At 37.8% G+C, this 27058-nt stretch overlaps 1 protein-coding gene across 12 annotated transcripts in view; it reads left to right on the plus strand.

The window, feature by feature from the left end:
- LOC123517312 (talin-2-like) overlaps positions 1–27058 on the plus strand; it is a 181090-nt gene that overhangs the window by 96749 nt on the left and 57283 nt on the right. For all 12 annotated transcript variants that reach the window (XM_045277271.1, XM_045277270.1, XM_045277275.1 and 9 more), the window contains 12 exons: positions 2550–2677; positions 3159–3264; positions 3466–3685; positions 4282–4459; positions 4848–4948; positions 7469–7557; positions 14194–14446; positions 14742–17678; positions 17889–18210; positions 18313–18445; positions 19049–19224; positions 26335–26491. In XM_045277271.1, coding sequence (XP_045133206.1) covers positions 2550–2677; positions 3159–3264; positions 3466–3685; positions 4282–4459; positions 4848–4948; positions 7469–7557; positions 14194–14446; positions 14742–17678; positions 17889–18210; positions 18313–18445; positions 19049–19224; positions 26335–26491 — 4800 coding nt within the window. The remainder of the gene's footprint in view (positions 1–2549; positions 2678–3158; positions 3265–3465; positions 3686–4281; positions 4460–4847; positions 4949–7468; positions 7558–14193; positions 14447–14741; positions 17679–17888; positions 18211–18312; positions 18446–19048; positions 19225–26334; positions 26492–27058) is intronic.

Here is a 27058-nt window from a genome sequence, read left to right on the forward strand (position 1 = left end):
CGAATCACAAGGATCCCCTGTATTTCATGATAGATTTTTGTAATTACATGTGAGGAAATAATCATAAAATTGGTAGGATATGCTTACCGTATTTGACGGCATATAAGACGCACTTTTTTTCCAAAATTTTGGCTCATAAAATCACCCTGCGTCTTATACGCGAAGTTGAGACCTCCCATGGACTCCTGAGACACACTAACCCAGCTTACGATCAGTGCTTCTTCCTAACCTAAACTCCAGGCATCATTATTTTATTGCTTGTATTATTATTATTAACAGTATTAATGCCGTTACTTTAAAAACAAATTATCGTATTACGACTGAGTCTTTAAAAACAAATTATAAAATGAAAGCAATCTATTGTAATCCATGAGGCCGTGAGTCGTGTTTATAAGCATCAGCTGATCGGAAGAACCCCGCTCTTCATGCCATCTGTTGGCAAGAAACAAAACTACAGAATATAATCCATCTAATTAACGTCTATTCCATCCAGATTTTTGTTCCTTCTTGCTTTTTATTCATCTATTTTATGTCTATTCTATTACATCTATTACCAATCTATTCAATGCTTATTCCATTTACCGTATATACAGTTCGTGACCATTGGGGATTTGGTATCACTGCGGGTAAAGGTGTGAATTGTTTTGATTTTTTTTAGTAACATTGGAACACCCTCCCCATCATCATGGCAGTAGCTGGGAAAAGTCTGAGCTACATGATTTCTTACAAATTAAGAGTTGTAGAATATGCCAAGGAGAATGGGAATAGAGCAGCAGCAAGGGCTTTTGGGCCACCACCTACGGAAAAAATTATGCGTGTCTGGCGACAGCAAGAACAACAACTGAAGAGTGCAAAAAAAGTTTCTTAAGTTTATGATCAAATGTAGTGCCAGCTTCCTTTTATTTTAGTGTTCCTTTAACCCGTACAGCGTCAGCAGATCTGAGACTTTGTGATTTCGCCAGTGCTGGCCACATCATGGATTTTTTTTTTTTTTTTTTTTTGCTAAACCAGTCTTAAATGATGTGAAACAAATGAAAATGACAGTCATTCCTCCCAGAACTGACTGGAAGTGGTATTAATTGGTGCGAGATATTTTGCGCTAAGGTTAGCGACTTAGCAAAGCCTTATGTGACTAGTTTATTCACTTCCTCGTTTCTCACCAGTCGATCCCGAGTTGGACACATGCATAATATCGTTCCTGAGTTGAAAGAAAAACAACATGTCATGTTTTGCTGTTTGGGAGTGTTTGTGGATAAAAATAGACACGAGATATCGCGAGGGAGTGTTGCCTTTCACGGTGCAAATATTTTCCGAGTAATATGTACTTGTTTTTCCTTATAACAAAGCGATTGGAAAATTCTTATTTATGTCATACAAAGTTTTCACTACTACAATATAACAGTTACCTAAAACAACTGAAATGGTAAGAGTAAGTAATGGAAGTTACGCTTTGTTCATATTAGCGGAGTTGAGGTGTCAGTTTCCCGCTACACTTAGCTGAAGGCAGCAGAAACTGCTAAAGTTCAGAATTGTAATAAATAAATACAGGAAGCATTCATGCTAGCAGGGACGAGGAGGCAGCATGAGCAATGTCTACAGTGCATGATGGCAGTATAATGGTAGGTTTTGAGGACGCAATACCTCCGAAAACACGAGAAAGCGCGCCCACGTATCTCATACGTCTCTGACGCCCGGTTCACTCAGAGTAGCCGACGTATGTCGTACGTCTCTGACGATGTACGGGTTAATAAGATGGATTTTTTTTTTTTTTTTTTTTTTTTTTTTTTTTTTTTTTAGAAAAAAGTCTTTATTTTAGTGTTCAATGTTTATTGCTGTTGTGATGCTTTGCATGCCTGTAATGTGCTGTGAGACTGCTATCAAGAATATATGCTTGAATACACTAAAAACTCTTTTTCCTGAATCTGACCTGCTAATATGGGTGTGCGTCTTATATGCCAGTGCGTCCTATATGCCATCAAATACGGTAAGCTTTCATGATTTTTTTTTTTTTTTTTTTTTTTCACTGCATTTAATCTATGGAATGGGTTTCCTTAAAATACGATACACTACAACTACAACTACATAGAGACTTTTATCTTCTTGATGAATATTTTGCCTTTTATTTACGGCTGACAGTTTGTTAGAGATTAACTTCCTTACCATCAGGAAATGGGCCTCCTCATACCATTTATTTTCATTCTTTTCCTACAAAATTTCCCTGATGTTTTTTATTCTAACTTGCAAAAGGTGTTTGTTTCTGATCTGTTTCTTATACAGATTATGTGTGAAGGAGTAGAAGGTGGTGGAGAGAGCCTTATGCTTTGCTATCTTTTTTCTTCTATCACCTAAGTAGTCTTAGGTCAAGTTGCCTCATGAGGACCATGTGGTCTGTTGAGGCCTGCTTTTCTATTTAACTCATATGTAACACAAGTTGATAAGATCTTTCTTGATGCCACGTTCCCTCTTGTATAATGTCGCATTTTGAAATATGCCATTTTCCTATGAGATAGGTGCCTTTTTAAATAATTTTCTTTATATCTTCTTAACAGTGTCGTGATGCTATTCTGGATGGAACTCACCCAGTCACTGTTGACAGAGCTTGCAGATTTGCTGGCATTCAGTGTCAAATTCAATTTGGTGACCATGTGGATGCCAAACATAAGACTGGCTTCCTTGAGTAAGTTTATTTATTTTGAATTTTGAAGATTTAACTTGACATGTTGTATGAAGAAACCCTGCCATGGCTTACTATGAAGTACAGCTTAGACTTTGTTTTCTCACTTTTTCCTAATCACTAACCCATAAACAGTAATAGAATGTGACTTAAAACAGTTGAGTTATACTAGTAAAATTGTCATGTAGATAGTATGTATTTTATTAATCCATTAAATCAGATTGTAGCATTTCATATTGATATATAAATGTGCCAAAGAGTGGGAAGAAAAGTGTAGAAAAATATGACAATGTTGCACTTTAAAGACAAATGTAAATTCAGTTTTTCCAGCCAAGCGGTATATAGTTGTTAGGGAAGCAAAGTCCTCAGACTTATCTTCCTGATATTGTGTATGAATAATTTGGGTGTGCTTCAAGTAATTTTTTATGCTCAATGAAAGCAGGAGAGTGTATATTGCTTTCAATTTCTTACATTTTCTTTCCAGTTTAAAGGAGTTTCTACCCCAAGGCTATGTCAAAACAAAAGGCATTGAAAAGAAAATTTACCAAGAACACAGATTACATTCTGGGGAAAGTGAGCTTGATGCCAAGGTAATTCTCACCACATACAGGAATATGTGCCTCGTGATTTGTTTTGCATGAATGCATCACATCATATATGGTACAGGCTTATTGAGAAAACATCTCCACTAATAATTGTATTTCTTTTTAAAGCATAATGGTTCATAAACTTCTACCTTTATTTGAAAAATATAGTATTGTTATGAAATTTGTAACATTTTCTATTTTCAGGTTGTTTATGTTGGAGAAGCAAGATCTCTCAAGACTTATGGAGTGACATTTTACTTAGTGAAAGAGAAGATGAAGGGGAAGAACAAATTGGTGCCTCGCCTCTTGGGTGTGACAAAAGACTCTGTTCTGCGTCTGGATGAGAAAACCAAAGAAATTTTGAAAACCTGGCCCCTAACCACTGTGAGACGTTGGGCAGCATCACCAAATACTTTTACCTTAGGTATGCATAGAATGTTGATCAAATTGTGGACATTTCATATTGAGAATGTTTATCTTTCTACATCTGTATACCAAATCATCTCAAGCAAAGATGAAATACCTTTGGCAAAGCTCTGCCAAGCACATATGTTCATAATCAATATGACAATGAACCAATATGCATCAATTATATGGGATAAGGATCATTTATATCATGCATTTAGTTTTCTTTCCATCATAGTGCAGTAATATAATGGAAAGGTAGCTGTACAGTTTGAGGGAATAAGTGAATAGTAAGATAACTGCAGTGATGAAGTACACTCATTCCCAGAAGCATATATCAGATATATTTAATTAACTTAACATATTGTCATTCATACTTGCAACTGATCTCTGTATAATGCTGTTGTTTTTTTTTTTTTAATTTTGTGAAGCAGAATATTTTGTAAGAAAAAAATACATATAATTAAACAGTGTTGTTTGTATTTGTATGTAAATCTAGCATGTGTGTATCACAAGTCATAATAATTTCAACTTTGAATTGGCAGAATTAGATTGGCCAAAAAATATGTATTTATTAAGAAAACCAAGTCTAAAAATTAGATATTGTATTTTCAGATTTTGGTGATTACTCTGATCAGTACTACTCAGTACAGACAACAGAGGGTGAACAGATTGCCCAGTTGATTGGTGGGTACATTGACATCATTTTAAAGAAGCAAAAGGCCAAAGGTCACATTGGCATTGAGGGTGATGATGGCTTAACACTGATAGAAGAGATTGTGTCTCCATTCAAGTAAGAATTTTTCATCCTTTACAGCACAATTTAGCTTAATATTTTTTATCTCAGGGTTTATATTGATTGTGTGTGTGTGTGTGTGTGTGTGTGTGTGTGTGTGTGTGTATATATATATATATATATATATATATATATATATATATATATATATATATATATATATATATATATATATATATATATATGTATATATACACACACACACATTGTATACATATACATTGTAGTTGGTTTTCGAGTAATTTTTTTCTATGAAAGTTGTTAATTCAAGATTATGAATCTCTATCTCCTGATGGATTTTGAATTACTTTTCCAGTGTTGTGTATGGTGCCATGGATGATGAATCAATCATGTGATATTTTTATTTTTCTGTGTACCTCACCAGGGCTAGCATCATGCAACATGGAGGTTCTGCAGCACCAGGAGCTCAGTCTGTGGAGCAAGACTCTATTTCCATCCCAGCAGTGATGAGACCAGGGGTCAATGGTAGGTGTCTGTTGTTCTTATTAGTTACTATTGAAATATATTGAACTTTTTTAGCATTTCTAATTTCCTTTGTAATTTTTTGTTGAATTTCAATTTATTCAAAATATCCCAGTTTGTCAAAGCTAGGAAACAAAATAGAATCTGCCTTCAATTGTTATCATTATTATTTATTTTTTCTTTTCTTTTGTTTTCCTTTTTTTTTTTTATCTTTTTATCATTGTTAGAATAGTTTTTTTTTTTATCTTTTTTTTTTATCGAGGATAATAATAATGTTGCAGAATTAAGACCATATCTGATCATAATTGATTTATTTTTTTAGATTTCTTTCAATAGTTTGTGTTTCTTCATTATGATGAAATGAAGTTATGTGTGTGTGTAATTCCCGACGTCGGATATTCTTGGGTTGCCATTGATCGCTGGCTGTTTTAATACATGACTCGGTATACAACCAGCCAGCTCGCAAGAGAGACACATTCTAAAATGTATTGAGTCTTTGTACTGCAAAACATTAATTCCAAGTGCTTATCCTAACATTATCCATATGATCTGGTAATACACACTCTACAAAACTGTTATTATAAGCTTAATACTCACAGTCGCGGTTTCAATGCTCTCGCATTTTTTACTAGTCTCAACTACATATTTGGTTGGAAACATTTTTTCATATATTTCAACAGAGAGCACTGTTTCTCCTCTAAATATTACAAAGGAATATATTCTGTAATAATCTTGGTAGAGCAACATTTTAGTGGCCTAAGGCATATCAAACCGAAAAGACTAACTGAACTCGGGAACACCTAGTCCTCTCAAAACACCAAAACAACCCCGCGGCCCGCGGTTGTTTGGAAGCTCGTGTGGAGTAGGGTGACCAGACGTCCGGGACAGTCCCGATTTCAGTGACCTGTCCCCGGCTACTGCTGTCCCCGGTTTTCTGTAACTGAAAGATCACTTGATGCGTTAAAAACTACTCCTTTTGATTATGATAATTATGTCCTTTTATCATTACTCTTTTAGAATGTCAAGAATAAGGAGAAGGCCTTAGTTTCCGTGAAGACGGTGAAGTGTATAGCGGACACATTTTAACAGCTAATGGGTGTTCATGATCTCAGATATTTCATCAGGTAGAGATTTTTTTCTTTGCAACTTGGGTAAATAAGGCGAGAGAAACTTTTGATTGCTGGTTTAGAAATGGTACGGATAGTGTCCCGTTTTAGTTTTTCCAGTGCAAAACACTACATGTTTTACCTCCCTGAACTGAAAATGTCCCGGAATTTGTCTCAGAAATCTGGTCACCCTAGTGTGGAGTGTTCTTAGAGCTGGAACAGAATGCCGGTTTATACATGTGCTGTAGCTGACTGCAATTCTATATCAAAAAGAAAACCAAGGCGTGAAAGGATGGACTGTGTTTCCCAGGAAGAAAGACGCGGCTCGAAGAAGATTATGGGAGACACGATGTAAACGAGGCCCGACGTGGAGAGCTACCAAGGACCATGCTATCTGCTCAAAGCACTTCATAGATTGGTGCAAAGGACCATCAGCATCGCATCTAGACCCTGAACTGTTTGCCTATAACCGGTGGGGAGCAGATAGAAATCTGCTTGATGTTGTTTACATACGGAACGGACAATCTTTCACTGAAGTCATACAAGGATTTTCCATCAAAACATCGTGTTTATTTGATATTTGTCACATTTTCTGGATTTGATTGCTAATTAATTAACTTGAACCAATGAAATGTGCTTGCTTATTGTAAATAATGTAATTCACTCAAGGTGATGAAGTGTCCCAAAACTGAGACCATGAACCAAGCATTTTTGGCTCGTTTTGCCATATTACATTCTCTGTGCTTGATGAAGCTAATTAGAGATGTTCCTAATAAATAATTACTTAGTTTGATAGCACATATATGACATAAAAAAAATTTTCCAGCATACCGAGTTGAATGTGCTATATTAAGTTATCTGGCGAATCTGGCAGCTTTTCAGGACTTTCTGACATCGGGAATTGCATGTAACCACCTTGAACAGCAATTATTTAAAATAAACATTTTCTGTAGTAAGGTTGCTCGTGGAAGATGATTATCTAATATTCATTCTTTTCTGCACTGTATGTTATCTTTGGTCTTTCCTCTGGTTTCCTCCAAGCCTCATCCAATTGTGATACTCATCTGGAAGTTATATCTCTAAAGTGTACTTGTTTTCTTAAAATATACCTATTTATGTAAAATTCCCTGCCATCTGTATTAAGTATGCAGGGAGAATAGAAATCATACATGTTTTATATCACCTCATCTCACTGATGGTAGTAGCCAGTTACATAATAATGTGATTGCCACTCAAAATCTTTAATTTTTGTTGCATATAAAAGCAAAAATCAGGGAGTAGAGTTGATGTAATGCAGAACTTTTTCATGTTTTTTTTTTTTTTTGTGGTCAGTTTTGTAAAAAGAATAGATATCAGAGCCTTGTCCTCTTCTTTTACTTCTTTTACTTGTATGTTAAGTTTTGCATTTTCCTGATAGGTGAGCAAAGCTTCAGGCAAGGCTCCATGCCTGAGATCCAATCAGTGGCAGTCGTGGGCCAGATTGACCTTGCCCACCAGCCCCCAACGGTAAGCTGTGTACTCACAACATTATCTGCAGCTCATACTCTTGTGCTTTGCTAACCTACTTTTTACATATTTCAATTTTATGATTATTTTTGTCAATATAAATACTTTAATTTATTTGGGCTTTGATAGTTAACTGATCATAGCATTTATGTGCCTCATTGTTATTATATTTTCCATTATGGGACATGGTGTGAAATTATTTTGTTTTCATCAATATGTTTCATTAATCTTCAACATTACAGTTTTTATCTTATTTCAGTTTTCTAATTCCTGGTGTCCCCATTCTTCACTCAGTTTATCACCAGATTATTGATGGTCATTACAGTTTGATTTTATTACATGGTCAGTTTAAAATATCTAACCTTAGGCCAAAATGTGGCTCCATACACTTAGTCCATTTGAGGCGTCTCGTGCTGAAGGAGCGTAACCGCCACTAACATAGTTTTGAGAAAAATGCCCGTAAAGTGGAATGAAAATGGATGAAAACGTAATGTATTATACACCAATGGAAAGCTTTTAAAACCAGCTTTCACATAAAATGGGTATTGGGATGAAAAAATGCCATTTTCACAATAAAAAAATCACTCGAAACATCAACCATCAATAGAAATGGTGTCAAACCAGGGAGGAATTAACTGTTAGAAACTTCTATTATGTACTTTTCACGATCTTTCACTCGACAACGCTTCACTGGTTTAGCACTGATACGGTTAATTAGATAATGTGACTGGCTATCATGACTGTCCATGGCCCAAAAGGCATCAAATATCACTTTGATATTATCAGCACCAACCTTGGCAAAACACTTATTTTTGCACTTACGATCTGGGCCAACCTTTCATGCCGCCACTACCTTCCCTCCCTGACTCACATACTCCTCACCTCGGTTTCTCTTCACCTTCCTCACGTTTTTTTTCCACGTCTCCGGCCGTCTACGCTTACTCGCCTTAAGCACTGACACCTCCCCTCCACTCTAGTCACCAGCGTCACTCATTTTGGCAGGTAAATCCACAAGAAAAATGGCTGAAAACAGGGAGAGTTTCCAGGGAGATGCAACACGTGTTGTAAGAATGGCACAACCTGACTGAAGAAGCGGGATGGTAACGTGGCTATGATTGGCTGGGCGGTGGCTTTCCCGCAACCCGCGCTCCCATTGGCTAGCTTGCAGTGGCTCATAAGCTACTCCAACTCCGAAATTTCAGACCTCCTCCACACATTTATTGCTTGTTGGTACCTGACTCTAAACCCTCTGCCTTGGGGTCATAGAGGTGGCTAACAGGTATTTCTTTGTTGTCACGTGGCATACGAGACTGCCATCTATCGGGAACCGGTACTACCTCGAAAACAGTCAGGGTGGCGGTTAAGCTACTTCAGCACGAGACTCCTCATTTTTTCTTTCATTGTTGGAGACATTTCTGGAAGTTCTGTTCTATAGTGGTTACCTGGTACAAAATCACATTCTACATTGTGTTTTCTAGGTTTGAAAAATTAATTAAAAAGTTTAAAGTTTTATTACAAAATTTTCAGAATATTGTTAGCCACTGGTTGTCTTTGGTGTGTATGAATATGAATGTGATAGAGTAATGGCATCATGACTTTATGACGTCATGCATAGAGTTGCATTTAAAATGTCGTACAGGCCTTATTTCAAATTGTTTTGTAATATGCTTTGGCATGGACATACTTTAAACATGCCTAAAGAAACATAGAGAAAGCTTTTTTTCAATTTCTCCATACAGTAGAATCTCAAATCTCGATCATAATTGGGACCAAAAATGCTGATCGAGATTCAAAATATCGAGATGCAAAGTTAACTTCTTATAGAGAAAAATTTAATTGGGACAAAAGCTTTGGCAACTAACCTATATCAACTACGTTAACCTTGAATCTTACACCTAAAGTACTTACCACATAATACATTACAGTTCATATAATAAATCCAGTTCATATAATGAATCCACTTCACCAGATAATATTCCATTTCTGCCACTAGACCAGTGTTTCCCAACCTTTTCGCAGCGATTACCCAAAAATACAATTTCACACTCATCCATTACCCAAATGAACAAATACTCGTAATATAGGAAAAAAAGTAACTGTATTTCATACTTCAAAAACAGACAAAATAGAAACTATGCAATACAATAATGCAAATCTATAATACGAAAAGAAGTAATTTTATTTCATACATAGAAAGCAGAAAAAATTAATAGAAATCTTCATTGAAATTATATGAAAATGTAAACTGATTGCCTCATCCCATGCCAAACATCCATTACCCCAAAAATATGGGGTCATTACCCCACTGGGGTAATTTACCCCTAGGTTGGGAACCACTGCACTAGACGGTTACTTTCATTATAAATACACATGATTTGGCGCTGTCCGAGTGTGTTTCCTGTGAATATTTTTTTTTGCCAATGTCACTTATTTCTTCACTTCATCCTTCTTGCTTTTTAATGTGGAAATAGTACTCTGAAGAACACCTGTAAGTTTTTGTATTTCGCTAACTCTGTGGCCTTTCTCCAGAAGCTGCAACACTTTATCCTTGTCCTCCGCAGTGTATTTGTTAAGTTTTTTTCCCTTTCGGTAGTCACGTTTTTCACTTCTGGGTTTTTTCACACTTTGTTTTCCTTTACTCCCATTCTCGCCCTTTTCCACCTCCTGGACCTTTCCAATGGCCGTGGGAAACATGATGAATGGGATCCAGGTAACCACCCCAAGTAAACAACCTTGACCGCGCACGCCCGGGGTTTGAATGGCTGGGGGAGGCCGTGGGTGACTGGTACACACTACACTCCACAAGTTGCCGCTAGGTGGGAGGGCAATCGAAACAATCGCATCGCCATGCGCCATGTTTGTTTTGATACAATAAAATGAAAAATAGCGATCGAGAATCGTGTAATTTGATCGAGATATGTGAATCGTGGGTTTTTGATGGTGCAATCAAGGTGCGAAATATCAAGATGAGATTGATCGAGATTCGAGATTCTACTGTACGTCATGAGATATGATTTTTTAAAGTTTTTGCATTTCATGAGATCATCAAAACAGCATGAAAAGCTGTTAGTTTGCTTCATTAAAAGCTGTCTAATCACTTTAGGGAAAAACCAGTCTAACGAAATGTTATCCCAATCTCTCAATAAGTACACCAAATTTCAAGGTGGCATGTATAATGGTTGATTTTATAGTTTTTATATCTCGAAAAATCATGTTTTGAGATTTGGCTCTTTAAAGTTTTAAAAGTTTAGCACCCATGCTATATGTTTATCAAACTTAATAGATTTATTATATGTTGTGTGTTGATCTATAGAAAAACTGTACACAAAGAATGATCTAATTATTCCCATATTTGATACTTAATTTCGGGAGGTATTTACTTTGTGGTGACACTATCAGAATTCCTGGCTCTGGTTCTTTGTGCCTTTGCCAGTAGATTTAGCTCACTGGTGGGTGTCCTAAGAATGCTATTTCATAGAATTGTTGTTTATTTTAACTGTCAGTAGACACCTTCCCTCTTATCCGTGAAATAATCCTCTCCAAGTAAATTTTTGGTCTCAATCAAGTTCGGCACCTCAAAGTATGTACGTTTCTGCCTCTGTTTTCCTCTTTTCCTCCTCATTATGTATTTTACTCGTTTTTTCTCTTCTTTGATTTCATCTTTCTTAACTTCTGCTATTAAAAGTGAGATTCTCTTCCTGTCCCTTCCCACCAAAACCTCCTTTCCTGCTGTTCCAAATGCCTCAGCTCCACCTGCCACTCAGCCATCATCTTGTCACTCTTCTTTTCATTTATCTCTTATTCTCTTTTCTTTTTCTTCATTTTTAACAGCTTCTTCAGCTGCTGTAGCTTATTATGTTTATTCCCCATGTTGCAATAGGAAGATCAGCAAAAAAAAAAAATAAATAAATAACATAAGAGAGCCTGCAAGCAGGAGTATGACAATAACAATAACCTCTCCCTTCGCCTTTCTCTGTCGTACTGGGGTGCTGTATGGCAAGGCGAGAAGGAGGCGAGTGATTTAAGGAGCCTCACCACAGAGACCAATATTAGTGTTAAAATGACAAGGAAAAACAGGCAATGTACTGCAATACTTAGAGAGTGTGTATTGCGCCACGCCCACCTCGTGGTGTATGCCACTCTTGTCCCTTTAAACGCGTCAGAATGAGTGTTACTGTACATATAGGCCCATGATTCATATACCATTTGAATTCTGAATATTTTTCCTACAATAATCTGCAGGAATTGAAAAAAACAATTTTTCTTCATAATTCACTAAATCTCAACCACAGCATGGGCTTAAGTTTAGAGAGGAGCCTGCTATAAGAAATCATGTCTGGAAAATAGTGAGTAGCCTGCTGAACCTACTTGGCATAGAAATCCTGAAGATAAGGAGAATGGGCTGGAGTGTGAAGCTGCTAATTCTCTGATCCATTGTATCCAACATCTTACACCAGATTGTATTTTTTATGTGAAATCTGAGATTTTTCAATCCTGAGTTACCAAGCATTTCCTAGTAATTTCTACCAATAACGTAAAATGAAGATGCAACTGAAAGGTTCCTTATATGAGAGTCATGGAAAATATGTTAGTGACTCAGGTACCCATTCAAAAACAGTACTTCCAGAAATCTTTCAACAAAGATGATTTGAAGAACAAAGTATGTGGAGTCACATAGTACACTATTTGAAGGAATTTTTTGTCCTGAGTTTCCCTATGAAATTTTTTTTGTGATTCATTCTGAAAATTTTTAATTTCCGGCAGTGTTGTTTATTCAGCAATATCTATTATGGATGTAAAAGAAAAATGTCATCTAGTAGAATTTACAATTCATCTTGCTAGCGAGCCACATTGAAATATAATCTAATGTGTCATTTGGTATATAAATACATATGTTTATATATGGGTGTGTTTTTTTTTTTTTTTTTTTTTTTTTTTTTTTTATTATTAAGCAATTACTGTTGTTTGCACTTAATGTCTGTATGTGAGGACATAGTCATAGGTTTTAGTATAGTTGAGTGAAAACAATCATGCATTATTGGAATAAAGACTTGTAGATATGAAAACCCAGCAGGCATGTATTGGCCAAATTGTATTGGAACTGTAAAATAATATGAAGTGTGTTATCATAGTAACAGATGCAGCCATTCAGCTTTTAGTTCATTGCTGAAGTTTAGTATCACACATTCATTTTTTGTTATCATAACACTTAATTGTACATTATGTGCATTATTAATAGCTCCAATAATACAACCATTTAAATTTCAGTGTAGTAAAGCATCATTCAGCATAAATTTTAGAATTTCACCCCACAAACTGCAGCTGTACATTCATCAGTTCACTTTTCTGCCATGTTTTAGTTACCACTTCCATGCCTGTCATAATTACAAGTGTCCCTCTTGTAACAATGAGTTTTTACAAGGTAACATGTCCAGCAGCTTTCAACCTACATTCTGAGCATTTTAGTTCATACTTCTCATGGATGCCCTCGTAGTGTCAGTATAATTGGCATCTTTAACCTTTGCCTTAGATCACATACAGTGAGCAACATTACATTAAAGATTTGAACAGCTTTTTTCAAGTATAGATATGTATATTAATCAAAATAGCTTTCAAAAGATATCAAATACTTTTCTAAAGGGACTTAATATCCTAGACAAAATTAAAATTCCTGAATGTTATTATGACTTTCCTGTACAATTCTAAACTGAAGGCTCCTTTTGAATCCAAAAATATTTTTAAGAATTTGGTAGCTATGAATTTCTTACATGTCAAAAAATATTTTAGTTATATTACATATCTTTTTATGTGCTAAATTTGCAATTTATGTTGCCTAGTGCTTATAAATGAAAAATAGTGAGCCAAAGGTAGTTTTTAAGTCTTCATTACTTATATTGATTTGTCTCAGTTTTGCTTTAGGCTTTCTCTTATAATCACTGTTTGTTTTCATCTACATCCATTCCCTGTTCTCATTCCATGAAAGATTAGAAAACTAGGATGTAGATAATGGTACAGTCCATGAGAAAATTTACAGTACTTATATGTTCTTTAAGATCTTTGTAACTAAAAGAAAATCACCAATATACAAATACCCAGATCAATAGTTTAGGAGTTGTAGGTTGTGCTGTGTTTTGCATGAAATGTAAGACAAAATTTTCTTAGATGGAGTGAAGACATTGCCTTACTCCATGAAGCATTCAAACAAGTTTCAAGATTGAAAATTATCTAATTGGCCTTTTGTTTTTATTGCCATTGTTTTGTTTTTTTTCTTTCAAGCTCCATATCATGGAGTATTGAGAAAGCAAGTAGGTGTCACATGTCCAGCTGTCTTAGCACTTGTGGAAGCATGAATGGATGTCCTGCATGTTTAGAAATTAACAAGCTCGTACCTTGGAGCATTTAGACATGAATAACTTGATTAATTGAAGTATGAGAGTTATATCTTAGGATTTGTGTTTATTATATATTGTTTTTATCTATCCATCAATCTGTGTGTGTGTGTGTGTGTGTGTATATATATATATATATATATATATATATATATATATATATATATATATATATATATATATATATATATATATATATATATATATATATATATATGAGAGTTTGATATAGAATTTAACTTTATAGGCTAAACATCCTCAAGTAACAAGCGTAATGAGCAAGCCACAGAAAGCTCTTATGTCAACTATTGAGAGTGGCCAAGTTATCATTGAAGAATGTACTGAAATCTTGGACACAAAAGCAGAACTTCCTGAACTGGGCACAGATCCTGCATCTGTAAAATGGAAACAGGTTACTCTCGATTCTAATAAGCAGACAGTTACCAGTCAAATAGCTGCAATGAATGCTGCCACTGCTGAAGTTGTCACCCTGACTTCATGTGAGTATATTAAATTATGTGTCAAGCTTTGATGCCTTGAATCTTGTAAAAGGAACATCAATCAGAAGATAACCTTTCAGTCAAGAGTACTATTCCACAATACCATGTTTAACTAGATGTTATTATATTGTGTTATACATGCACAGTATTGAAAGTACCCATTGAATCTCTTATTCAATTTCTTTACAAAGATATTCTAAATCTTTCCAGTCAGCAACATAGACATTGTATTCTCATTTAGCATAGTGTATATTACATCTTTAGATATATCACAGATTTATCTTTTATGTTTCAGCTGTACATGAAGAAGTTGATCACACTGCTGTTGGTGCTGCCATCCATACTATCACTTCCAATTTACCTGAGATGACCAAGGGTGTGCGAATGATTGCTGCTCTTCTTGAGACAGATAGAGAATCAACTGACCTTCTTGGTGCTGCCAAGGTGCTTTGTTCAGCATTTTCAGATTTGATGGTTGCTGCCAACCCTGAAAGAAAGGAACCCCGCCAGGGCTTACTGTCAGCTGCTTCCCATATTGGAGAGGCATCTCATGCTGTCCTCCAAACTGCAGACATACATCTTGATCATGAGACACAAGATATTCTTCTTGGATTAGCCAAAGCTGTAGCAAATACTACAGCAGCCTTAATTCTCAAAGCTAAAGCAGTGGCATCACGTTGTGAGGATCAAGAACTTCAAAATATTGTAATTAATTCAGCCACAGCATGTGCCCTTGCCACATCTCAATTGGTTGCATGTGCTAAAGTTGTAGCCCCAACTATTGACAGTCCAGCATGCCAGAGTCAACTCATTGAAGCTGCAAAGGAAGTTGGTCGGGCTGTGGAATGCATGGTGCAGGTTTGTCAGAGAGCTACACAGGATGAGTCCTTGCTCCGTGAACTTTCACAAGCAGCAGCAGAAGTCACTAAAGCACTAAATGACCTTTTGAATCATATCAAGACAGCAGGAGAACAGAAAGGACGTATCAGTGTACATGATGAGGCAGTGGAAACAATTCTTGTCTCAAGTGAAAAACTTTTTGCCTCTCAGGGCAATGCCCCAGAGATGGTGAGGCAAGCAAAAATCCTTGCCCAGGCCACATCCCATCTCATACAGTCTATTAAGTCTGAGGCCGAAAGCCAGGCAGATGCTGATTTACAAAACAGATTATTGGCTGCAGCAAAACAGCTTGCTGATACCACTGCCAGATTAGTTGAAGCTGCCAAACAGTGTGCCTCACACCCTAATGATGAAAACAGACAATTTATCCTTAGGGAGGTTGCAGAAAGTGTAAGAACTGCAACAAATGTAGCTTCCAGTAATGCGCTCAAGAAAAAAATTATAAAACGCCTTGAAAATGCTGCCAAACATGCAGCAGCCACAGGAACACAATGCATGGCTGCTGCTCAAGGAGCTGGTCCACACAATAACAATCCAGCAACACAAGATGAAGTGATGGCTGACTGCAAGCTGGTTGCTGATGTAATCCCTCGACTTGTTGAGGGTGTAAAAGGTACAATCAACAATCCTGACTCCCCAAGAGCTCAGTTGGCTCTCATTAACTCATGTAATCAGTTTCTACAGCCTGGCACAAAGATGCTTGCATCTGTCAAATCTGCTCTTCCAACTGTCACTGATCAAGCTTCTTCCCTTCAACTGAATAATTCTGCAAAACAATTTGGTCAGGCTCTTGCAGATCTTCGGTCATCTATGGGAAAAGCCCAGGAAGCTTGTGGTTCATTGGAAATTGATTCAGCACTTGATGCCATTCATGGTCTTACTGATGATCTTGATGACCTTAAGAAAGCTGCAGAAATGGGTACTTTGCGTCCTCTGCCAGGTGAAACACCAGAAAGTGCTGCCCAGCAACTCACAAACTCAAGCAAGACAGTGGGTTCAACCATGGCACAGTTGTTGACATCATCAACTCAGGGAAATCAGCATTTCACTGGTCTGGCATCTCGTGATACTGCTTTGGCCCTCAAAGAATTTTCATCAGCTGTTCGTGGTGTTATTGCTACATCCAGAGATCATCAGTTAAGAGAGCGCCTCTTGATGGCTGCTCGTGAAGTTATGATTAGGAGTTCAGAACTTATTGAGGAAGCTCGTATTGTTGTCCAAGGTCCACAAAATGCTGCATCTCAGCAGAAATTGGCTCAAGTTGCTAAAGGTGTATCTCAGGCTCTTAACCAAACAGTTAACTGTTTACCTGGCCAAAAAGATGTTGATGATGCCATTTTGAACATCACAGAATCAACAAATGACTTGGATGCTGGCAGATTCCCTCAGAGTTCAAGACCATATGGTGAACTCCAGTCAGAATTGAGCAATGCTGCAGCAGAACTTAATAGTGTCACTTCAGAGGTTGTGACATCAGCTCGCATGTCAACACAACACCTAGCAACATCTTCCAAGAAGTTCTCTGGGGCATTTGGAAATCTCATGGGTGTTGGTATGGAAATGGCTGGAACTGCTCAAGATCGAGGGGTTCAGGGACAGATAGTCATAAGCTTAAAAAGTGTCTCTATGTCCTCTTCTAAACTGTTGGTCTCTGCTAAAACTGTGTCTGCAGATCCTAATGCTCCTAATGCCAAAAACCAACTTGCAACTGCTGCTCGAGCAGTGACAGATTCCATCAACAATTTGATTAATGTTTGCACATCAGCTGCTCCAGGACAAAAAGAATGTGATAACGCAGTCCGTGCAATCCAGTCAATGAAGCCTCTCCTAGACAATCCATCTGAAGCAGTCACTGATTTGACATACTATGAATGCCTGGATACAGTAATGGACCGATCTAAGAGTCTTGGTGATGCAATGACAGGTATTGCTAATTATGCTAAAAAACTTGAACATGACAAATTTGGATATGCAGTTAAGGATGTAAGCGAAGCCATCTGTGGATTGATAGAAAGTGCATCCCAAGCTGCATATCTTGTTGGTATATCTGACCCAACAAGTGTGGCAGGGCGACCTGGGCTTGTAGACCAGTCCCAGTTTGCTCGGGCCTACCAAGCAATTGTCTCTGCCTGCCAGACACTGACAGATTCCAACAGCAATCAGCAGCAAGTTCTGAATGCAGCAACCATCATTGCCAAACACACTAGTGCTCTCTGCAACAGCTGCCGAGTTGCATCAGCAAAGACAAATAACGTTGTGGCAAAGAGACATTTTGTGCAGTCTGCCAAAGATGTTGCTAATGCTACAGCTCATCTGGTGAAAGAAATCAAAAGTAAGTTAAAAAATTTAGCTTTCATTCCTATTAAAGTCTAAGATAGCTGTGAATTATAGGAAGATGTAAAGATTTGTAAAGTTATGGAGTCTTTTGATCTTCTCTTATATTGTATCATGTTTTCATTTTTCAAAAAAACAGTTCAAATTACTTGATTTAAAAAATGTGGATCTGACTTAATTTTTTTTTTTTTTTTTTTTTTCCTCCCAGCTTTGGATCAAGACTACAGTGATGAGAACCGAGCTCGCTGCAGTGCTGCCACTAAGCCTCTCTTAGAAGCTGTAGAAAACCTTTGCACCTTTGCAAGCTCCCCAGAGTTTGCCTCTGTTCCAGCCAAAATTTCTGCAAAAGCCAGAGAATCACAAGAACCAATCACATTTTCAGGAAAAGCAATCATTAATGGATCTTGCTCCATGATTGAATCTGCTAAGAGCTTGGCTGTTAATCCCAAAGATCCTCCTACATGGCAGTCATTGGCTAACCATAGTAAGAGTGTTTCAGACAGCATCAAAAGCTTGGTTGCATCAATCAGGTAAGAACTGGATAATTTTAAGTACACATTATATTTAAAGAATTAGGTAGTTGGAGCTTCTTCAATATGTTTGTAATGTATATAATTTTCTTTTCTTTTCAGAGACAAAGCTCCAGGACAGAAGGAATGTGATGAATCCATTGAAAAACTTAATGTGAACATAAGAGATCTAGACCAAGCTTCATTGTCAGCTCTAGATCAGAATCTTCCTCAGCATACTGATAACACTTTGCAAGTAAGTATTTTTTCTAAGGTCAGAGAATTTTTTCTTGAAAAATGGAATGTATAAATATAGAGAAAACTTTAATTCTTTAATTTACTGGATTTGTTTTATATGTAATGTAGCTTCTAAGACAGAAAATGTTTTTTGAGGTAAGAAAAATGATTATTGATTTGATCTGTAAAAGTTAAAAGAAAACTATGTATTCACCAGCAATGATTGTTAAGCATACATGCTTAGAGAGACTTCTGAGTGCCATAGTTATAAGAGTGCATGAAAGTATGGAGGAAAGAATAAGAATAGAAAGAATAGTGGCTTCAGAACAAAGATAATGTGCATCTCTGAAGTGCTTTCTAGAAAAAAAGAGGAAATTTGTTACATTTCATGAATCTAGAGGATGCATATTATTGAATAGGCAAGTTAAGAAATATGCGAAATGTCAAAAGTATCTGGAAAGTTCAGAATCACTTATTGATGTGAAGGCATATCAATAAAGTTACTGTTTGTTAGTATAAGTAGAGGAAGAATTGACATAAAATTTTAAGAATGCAAGCATAGGTAAAGAGCATCCTATTTAATTTCAGTTTTGATAAATAACTTTGTATTTTTGCTTTTTAGGGATATAATGAACAAGTTGAGAATGCTGGACATGCCCTTTTGAATAATATTGACAAAGTGAGAGCTGCTGCCAAGAGTGAAGCTGAAAACTTGGGCCATTCAATCACCCAGATGTCAAGCTACTTTGATCCCATGGTGAATGCTGCTATTAGTTCAGCATCAAACATGCTTAATAGGTAAGTTTCTTGCTGGAAATTGCTTTGATTAGATTCAAATATAAATATTTCTCATTTTCAGGCACCTTACTTAAAATCTTTGTTGTTGAATTAAAATTTGTGCAGTACAATTCTGTATCATACTCAGATCAGTTGATCTGAAAATGAGTTTCAAGGAAGAAAGTGAGTCTCTAACCAAAGACTAAAGAGGCAACTATAGCTGTTTCACAAAGTGAAGACTGGATGTGGTTACTTTGGGAGTTTTATGCTAGATATAGCTACTTTTTTGTTAATATATATACTTAAGTTTTTTTTTTAATATTGCCTGTGAGTTATTTAAGCTAACATTCTCAGCATAGGTAAATGTAGTAATTGAGATTCTGGTGAATCCGATTCCCTGCCTGCTTCCTCTTCCCCTTGCACCTCAACATCCACTTACCACGTCTTAACTCGTCGTGCAATAAGACGAGAACTCAATAAAACTGTTTAATGTGTATGGAGAGGGCTCAGGACATACATTTTAATGAGTCGCTTACCATATACAATCAGGCAAAACAGACACATCGCAGGGAAGTGACTTGCTTCCTCCAAAAATCTCCCTTTTGATATGCTATCTCTCTGTAACCACTATTCATAGATACATCTTGATGACATCACTAGAAAGAAGAAGATAATATTCAGTGCAAAGTCTCTTTCATTGTATATTAACCCCTTCAATACGGTGACGCCTATGTAGGCGTCATGAAGCCCCAGTAGCATATATGGTGACGCCTACGTAGGCGTCATATTTCTTTTCTGAGCTTTCTTCAGTTCAGTTGTCCCGTATAGTGTGTTGGATATCAACTACACACGCCGTATGCTGTCCTTGAAATCCTAGTGCTCCTCCCACCATCCTTGTTTCCACCAATCACTAAAGATAAGCTACATGCGTACCGCCTTGTATCTAAAATTACCCAATGGCATAGACTGTTCCCATCTCTCTCTCTCTCTCTCTCTCTCTCTCTCTCTCTCTCTCTCTCTCTCTCTCTCTCTCTCTCTCTCTCTCTCTCTCTCCTCCCTCCTCCCATTTCCCTTCCCTCCTCCCATCTCCCTTCCCTCCCTTCCCCTCTCCCTCTTGAAAGATAAGTTACATGCATCCCGCCTTGTAACATTCGTGAAAACACACACACACACACACACACACACACACACACACACACACACACACACACACACACACACACACACACACACACACACACACAAATTTTCTAATCTCTCTCTCTCTCTCTCTCTCTCTCTCTCTCTCTCTCTCTCTCTCTCTCTCTCTCTCTCTCTCTCTCTCTCTCTCTCTCTCTCTCTCTCGAAGAGAGAAGCGTCCACTTTCCTCTTCGAAGGCGATACAGTAACTAAAATATAGCAGCATAATACACAAAGACGACAAGCTTGCACGAGTTTCCCGCTCGGCAAGGCACTACCACCCGTATATCATACAGGCGGGCTTTTTTAACATCCGGCGTGAAGGGGTTAAGGTTAAGGTGTGTGGATACATTTAGAGTTGGAGGGCCAGTCCAGTAGGATGAAAATCACTACTTCCAGTCCTCAAAGAAGTTCTCAAACTGGGATTTGCAAACCCCCCCCAGGGGTTCACAAGATTTCCAGGGGCACTTGTAGGTATACATGAAGAGTATGGGAAGCACTGTTTAGCTTCCACCCATTAGTGGCACAGGTAATTTTATTTATAGTGGTACCCATATTGGATCCCATATTACCATCCAAGCTCGTCTTTGGTGTAACTACCTAGAACCTGGGTATTATGATGACTTGTAGGTAACTCTAAACCACACAACAAATGGCAAAGTTTCAAGGTGGTACATGGTGGGATTCAAACCTACGCACCACCTTACCCACTACGCCACTGCCTCCCTTAGATGGTTGATCTAATAATACCATTTGCAGTACCATTGCATACTGAGTTACTTTCAGCCACTAAATTAACATACCAGGGTTTATTAAGATGGTTAATCTAATAATATCCTTTACAGAACCATTACAAATCGAGTTAGTGTCAGCCAGTAAATTAACATTCTGTTCAATTTCAGATTACTGGGGTTTCAGGTAGACGGTCTTATAACTCATGGGGTTCATAATGAGAAAAGGTCAAGAACCTCTGCCTTAAAGAATTAATGGTACAGTAGGAAAAAGTCAGTTCTGATACAAATTTTGGCTCATGTGCTTTACAGTATAATCTGATGTTCAATTTTCTTAGCTTATAGATGGCTATAGATGAATAATTTATATATATACAGTAAGTCCTCGCAGATAGCGAGTGTTATAGACTGGCAAAACCCTCGCTACCTGTGAAACCGCTATCCAACAGGCAAACTTCTTACCTAAAAAAATAAAAATAGTCTGAGACTCCAAGTCTGACCCCGTTATTTTCCGTGTATAACCACCTATTTAATACAAAATTAGAACTACTATTACTACTATGCCTGCTCTGCCACTAAAATACTTCTCAGTAACCTTCAAAGAAGCCTTTATTTTTTATTTTTTATTTCATGTTACACACACTCGACTCTGGTACACCCATCACTTTCACAATTTCACAGGTTCTAGCTCCGTCTTCGATCGTATTGATTATCTTCTTTTTTTCCTCAACACTCCACTGCTTCTTAGGCTTACCCCACATAGTAAATTCCCTTGGTTTTGTTGCTTTCTTGCCCTGCCTCTTGTCCAGTTCATCCCGCTATTTCCCATGGGGGCCGCACCCAATCCACATTCTTAGACGAGCAGGACTATAGTTTACATTCAATATTCAACACTCTCTTAAGTAGTGAAGTATTCGGCGCATCGAAACCTTCGAATACGCGCTCTCCCTCACCAACATAGTCATCATCAGCTATCATTTTTTCCCTAATCTCATGTCTGCATTTTGATGGAATCTCTTCTTTACTCATGATTCCTTAATAATTGATTTCATGAAAAAAATGAGTCCACACTACCTGCCCAGGCCACTGTAAATACTGTACAACAGGTATGTAGTGAAGATCAGCTGATAGTCAGAACGGTGCCAGTGCGTCCTTCCTCGACCGCATCTCGTGTGTTTCACTGTTTGATCTGCTGCAGTCTCTGACGAGACAGCCAGACGTTACCCTACGAAACGAGCTCAGAACTCATTATTTCCGATCTTCGGATAGGCCTGAGACCAGGCACACACCACACACCGGGACAACAAGGTTTTAACTCCTCGATTTACATGCCGTACCTACTCACTGCTAGGTGAACAGGGGCTACACGTGAAAGGAGACACATCCAAATATCTCCACCCGGCCAGGGAATCGAACCCCGGTCCTCTGGCTTGTGAAGCCAGCGCTCTAACCACTGAGCTACCGGGCGTGTGTGTGTTACCTAGTTGTAGTTTTACAGGGCCTGGGCTTTATGCTCGTGTGGCCCCGTCTCCATATCTACACTTATCCAATCTTACTTTTTATAAAAGTATGCACACTCGTTGCAGACACTACTTCTTCATTTAAACTGTTCCACGTCTCAATACATCTCATGGAAACTATATTTTTTTATATCTCTCAGACATCTTCCTTTTCTCAGCTTTTTACTATGCGATCTTGTGCTTCAGATGTCATATTCTTCTCTCAGGATCAGTTTCTCATTATCCACTTGGTCCATTCCATTGTTCAATTTATAAACTTGTATCAGGTCTCCTCTCTCCCTTCTTTGTTCCAGGGTTGGTAGATCCATAGCCTTTAGTCTCTCCTCATATGTCATCCCTTCAAATTCTGGAACTATTCTTGTAGCTATTTTTTGTAGCCTCTCCAATTTCCTTATATGTATCTTTTTATGAGGGGTCCACACTACTCCTGCATATTCCAATCTGGGTCTTATTATAGTACTTATCAATTTCTTTATCATTTCTTTGTCCATGTAGTGAAATGCTACTCCAACATTCCTTAGCAAATTATATGTTCCTCTAAAAATTCTATCAATATGGTGTGTGTGTGTGTGTGTTTCACTGTTTCACTGTTTGATCTGCTGCAGTCTCTGATGAGACAGCCAGACGTTACCCTATTGAGCGAGCTCAGAGCTCATTATTTCCAATCTTCGGATAGGCCTGAGACCAGGCACACACCACACACCGGGACAACAAGGTCATAACTCCTCGATTTACATCCCGTACCTACTCACTGCTAGGTGAACAGGAGCTACACATGAAAGGAGACACCCAAATATCTCCACCTGGCCGGGGAATCGAACCCCGGTCCTCTGGCTTGTGAAGCCAGCACTCTAACCACTGAGCTACCGGGCGTGTGTGTGTTACCTAGTTGTAGTTTTACAGGGCCTGGGCTTTATGCTCGTGTGGCCCCGTCTCCATATCTACACTTATCCAATCTTACTTTTTATAAAAGTATGCACACTCGTTGCAGACACTACTTCTTCATTTAAACTGTTCCACGTCTCAATACATCTCTGCGGGAAACTATATTTTTTTATATCTCTCAGACATCTTCCTTTTCTCAGCTTTTTACTATGCGATCTTGTGCTTCAGATGTCATATTCTTCTCTCAGGATCATTTTCTCATTATCCACTTGGTCCATTCCGTTGTTCAATTTATAAACTTGTATCAGGTCTCCTCTCTCCCTTCTTTGTTCCAGGGTTGGTAGATCCATAGCCTTTAGTCTCTCCTCATATGTCATCCCTTCAAATTCTGGAACCATTCTTGTAGCTATTTTTTGTAGCCTCTCCAATTTCCTTATATGTATCTTTTTATGAGGGGTCCACACTACTCCTGCATATTCCAATCTGGGTCTTATTATAGTACTTATCAATTTCTTTATCATTTCTTTGTCCATGTAGTGAAATGCTACTCCAATATTCCTTAGCAAATTATATGTTTCTCTAAAAATTCTATCAATATGGTGTGTGTGTGTGTGTGTTTCACTGTTTCACTGTTTGATCTGCTGCAGTCTCTGATGAGACAGCCAGACGTTACCCTACTGAGCGAGCTCAGAGCTCATTATTTCCGATCTTCGGATAGGCCTGAGACCAGGCACACACCACACACCGGGACAACAAGGTCATAACTCCTCGATTTACATCCCGTACCTATTCACTGCTAGGTGAACAGGAGCTACACGTGAAAGGAGACACCCAAATATCTCCACCTGGCCGGGGAATCGAACCCCGGTCCTCTGGCTTGTGAAGCCAGCGCTCTAACCACTGAGCTACCGGGAGTGTGTGTGTTACCTAGTTGTAGTTTTACAGGGCCAGGGCTTTATGCTCGTGTGGCCCCGTCTCCATATCTACACTTATCCAATCTTACTTTTTATAAAAGTATGCACACTCGTTGCAGACACTACTTCTTCATTTAAACTGTTCCACGTCTCAATACATCTCTGCGGGAAACTATATTTTTTTATATCTCTCAGACATCTTCCTTTTCTCAGCTTTTTACTATGCGATCTTGTGCTTCAGATGTCATATTCTTCTCTCAGGATCAGTTTCTCATTATCCACTTGGTCCATTCCGTTGTTCAATTTATAAACTTGTATCAGGTCTCCTCTCTCCCTTCTTTGTTCCAGGGTTGGTAGATCCATAGCCTTTAGTCTCTCCTCATATGTCATCCCTTCAAATTCTGGAACCATTCTTGTAGCTATTTTTTGTAGCCTCTCCAATTTCCTTATATGTATCTTTTTATGAGGGGTCCACACTACTCCTGCATATTCCAATCTGGGTCTTATTATAGTACTTATCAATTTCTTTATCATTTCTTTGTCCATGTAGTGAAATGCTACTCCAATATTCCTTAGCAAATTATATGTTTCTCTAAAAATTCTATCAATATGGTGTGTGTGTGTGTGTGTGTTTCACTGTTTCACTGTTTGATCTGCTGCAGTCTCTGATGAGACAGCCAGACGTTACCCTACTGAGCGAGCTCAGAGCTCATTATTTCCGATCTTCGGATAGGCCTGAGACCAGGCACACACCACACACCGGGACAACAAGGTCATAACTCCTCGATTTACATCCCGTACCTACTCACTGCTAGGTGAACAGGAGCTACACGTGAAAGGAGACACCCAAATATCTCCACCTGGCCGGGGAATCGAACCCCGGTCCTCTGGCTTGTGAAGCCAGCACTCTAACCACTGAGCTACCAGGCGTGTGTGTGTGTGTGTGTTGTTTATACTTATCCCATAGATGGTTACTTATTATATGACAGCCATCATACTACATCCCAGGAGATTAATCATAGTACAGCTGCCAGGAATTAAGAATTCTCCCCTTGTGTTCCATGCATGTTGTAAGAGATAACTAAAAGGGACAGAGCAAGGGGGCCAGAAACTCCCTTCTCTGTTTTGCAAATGGGCAAAGCACAACCAATAGACAGACAGTACCATATAGCAAGGTAATGTTAGAAACCATAACCCAATATTGTTAATATAGGTTTAAAACTTTGTCACTGTATTGCAAGGTAGTGTAGCTATATCCTAGATTTTCTCAGAGATGATGACGTTTCTGACTTTATCTTTGTAACCTCCTGCAGACATCCCTCTTAAAAATAAGAAAGAACACAAAAGAAAGGAAACTGCCCACCTTGTTCATTTTCAGAGAATGAACCCAGATTTTAAACTATAGTGGAACCTAACTAACCTACTCTGGATGCTAGCTGTACCTCTCTGTACTGTTGCCACCTCAACCTCAGAGTGATGAACTTACCATGGTCAGCAGAGCATGGTCTGGGGGAATTCATGTTAAGTTAATTTAGATGCCACTATCACATGTCCTACATGCATTGCTAAATGTATTGGAAGATAAAAAGCATCATTGTTCCATCATCAAATTGAAAGCCATTCATGAAAACATGCAGTTGTATATATCAACTTATAATAAGGCATACGATGACAGTATAAATGCTTGTCAATTGTGAATGTGACAACAAATGTGAAGCCAAAATAGCCAACACCCTAAATACCAAGTTATTCTGATTTCTCTATAATTAATTTAAGTAAGAAGTTCACTTTCTCATGTGTTGTCATGAATTTAGAAGTCTTATGTTAAGCTATTGATATTTGTTTCTTAGCTGTAAGCTGTGAGCTGTGTTCATTACTGATAATTATCACTTTCTTTGATAGCAAGCAACAGATGTGTATTCTGGATCAGACAAAGACTGTGGCTGAGTGTGCTCTTCAGCTAGTCTACGCTTCTAAAGAGGCAGGTGGGAACCCCAAGGCAACCCATGCTCATCCTGATGTTGATGATGCTGCAGATACAATGAAGGAAACCTTGCAGGTTAGAAATATTAATGCTTATTACTGTTTTTTACAGAATTTTTGTACAAATAGTTTGCTAGCTGCATAATTATAATATGGTGCTAAACATTGCTTTAGTAGTTGAAAATATTTATATGCATTAAGTCCACTGTACTAATATTACTGTTTTATCAGAGACTACTGAAAAAAAATTAAGATTCTAAACATGAGAGCAAATGACAAATGCTTGATTTTATATAGGTATGGAAGCATGTGCTTCATTAAATTTGCTTTAAGGGGCACAGTGAAATTGGATTTTTTTGAATTTGTTTTGAAATTTGTCTTCTGAATATTTTTCACTCATCCGGTGCTTGAGACAATAAACCATCGTTCTGTGATGTTTAATTGCAAAAATTAAATGTCATTTCTCCCAGGAAACCATTTTTAAAAATGTCCCACACTCTTGCGTCATTGCCTGAGTCACAAGGAAAAAATTATGTATCACTCAATGTTTGTTTCAATGCAAAAGATTTTATATGAATATATTTCTCTTGATAAATTTCATCCTTTGGCATCTTTACCACCAGCAGATAGGCAGTGTGGTGCA

Source organism: Portunus trituberculatus, chromosome 42, assembly GCF_017591435.1.
Source record: "Portunus trituberculatus isolate SZX2019 chromosome 42, ASM1759143v1, whole genome shotgun sequence".
Lineage (NCBI taxonomy): Eukaryota > Metazoa > Arthropoda > Malacostraca > Decapoda > Portunidae > Portunus > Portunus trituberculatus.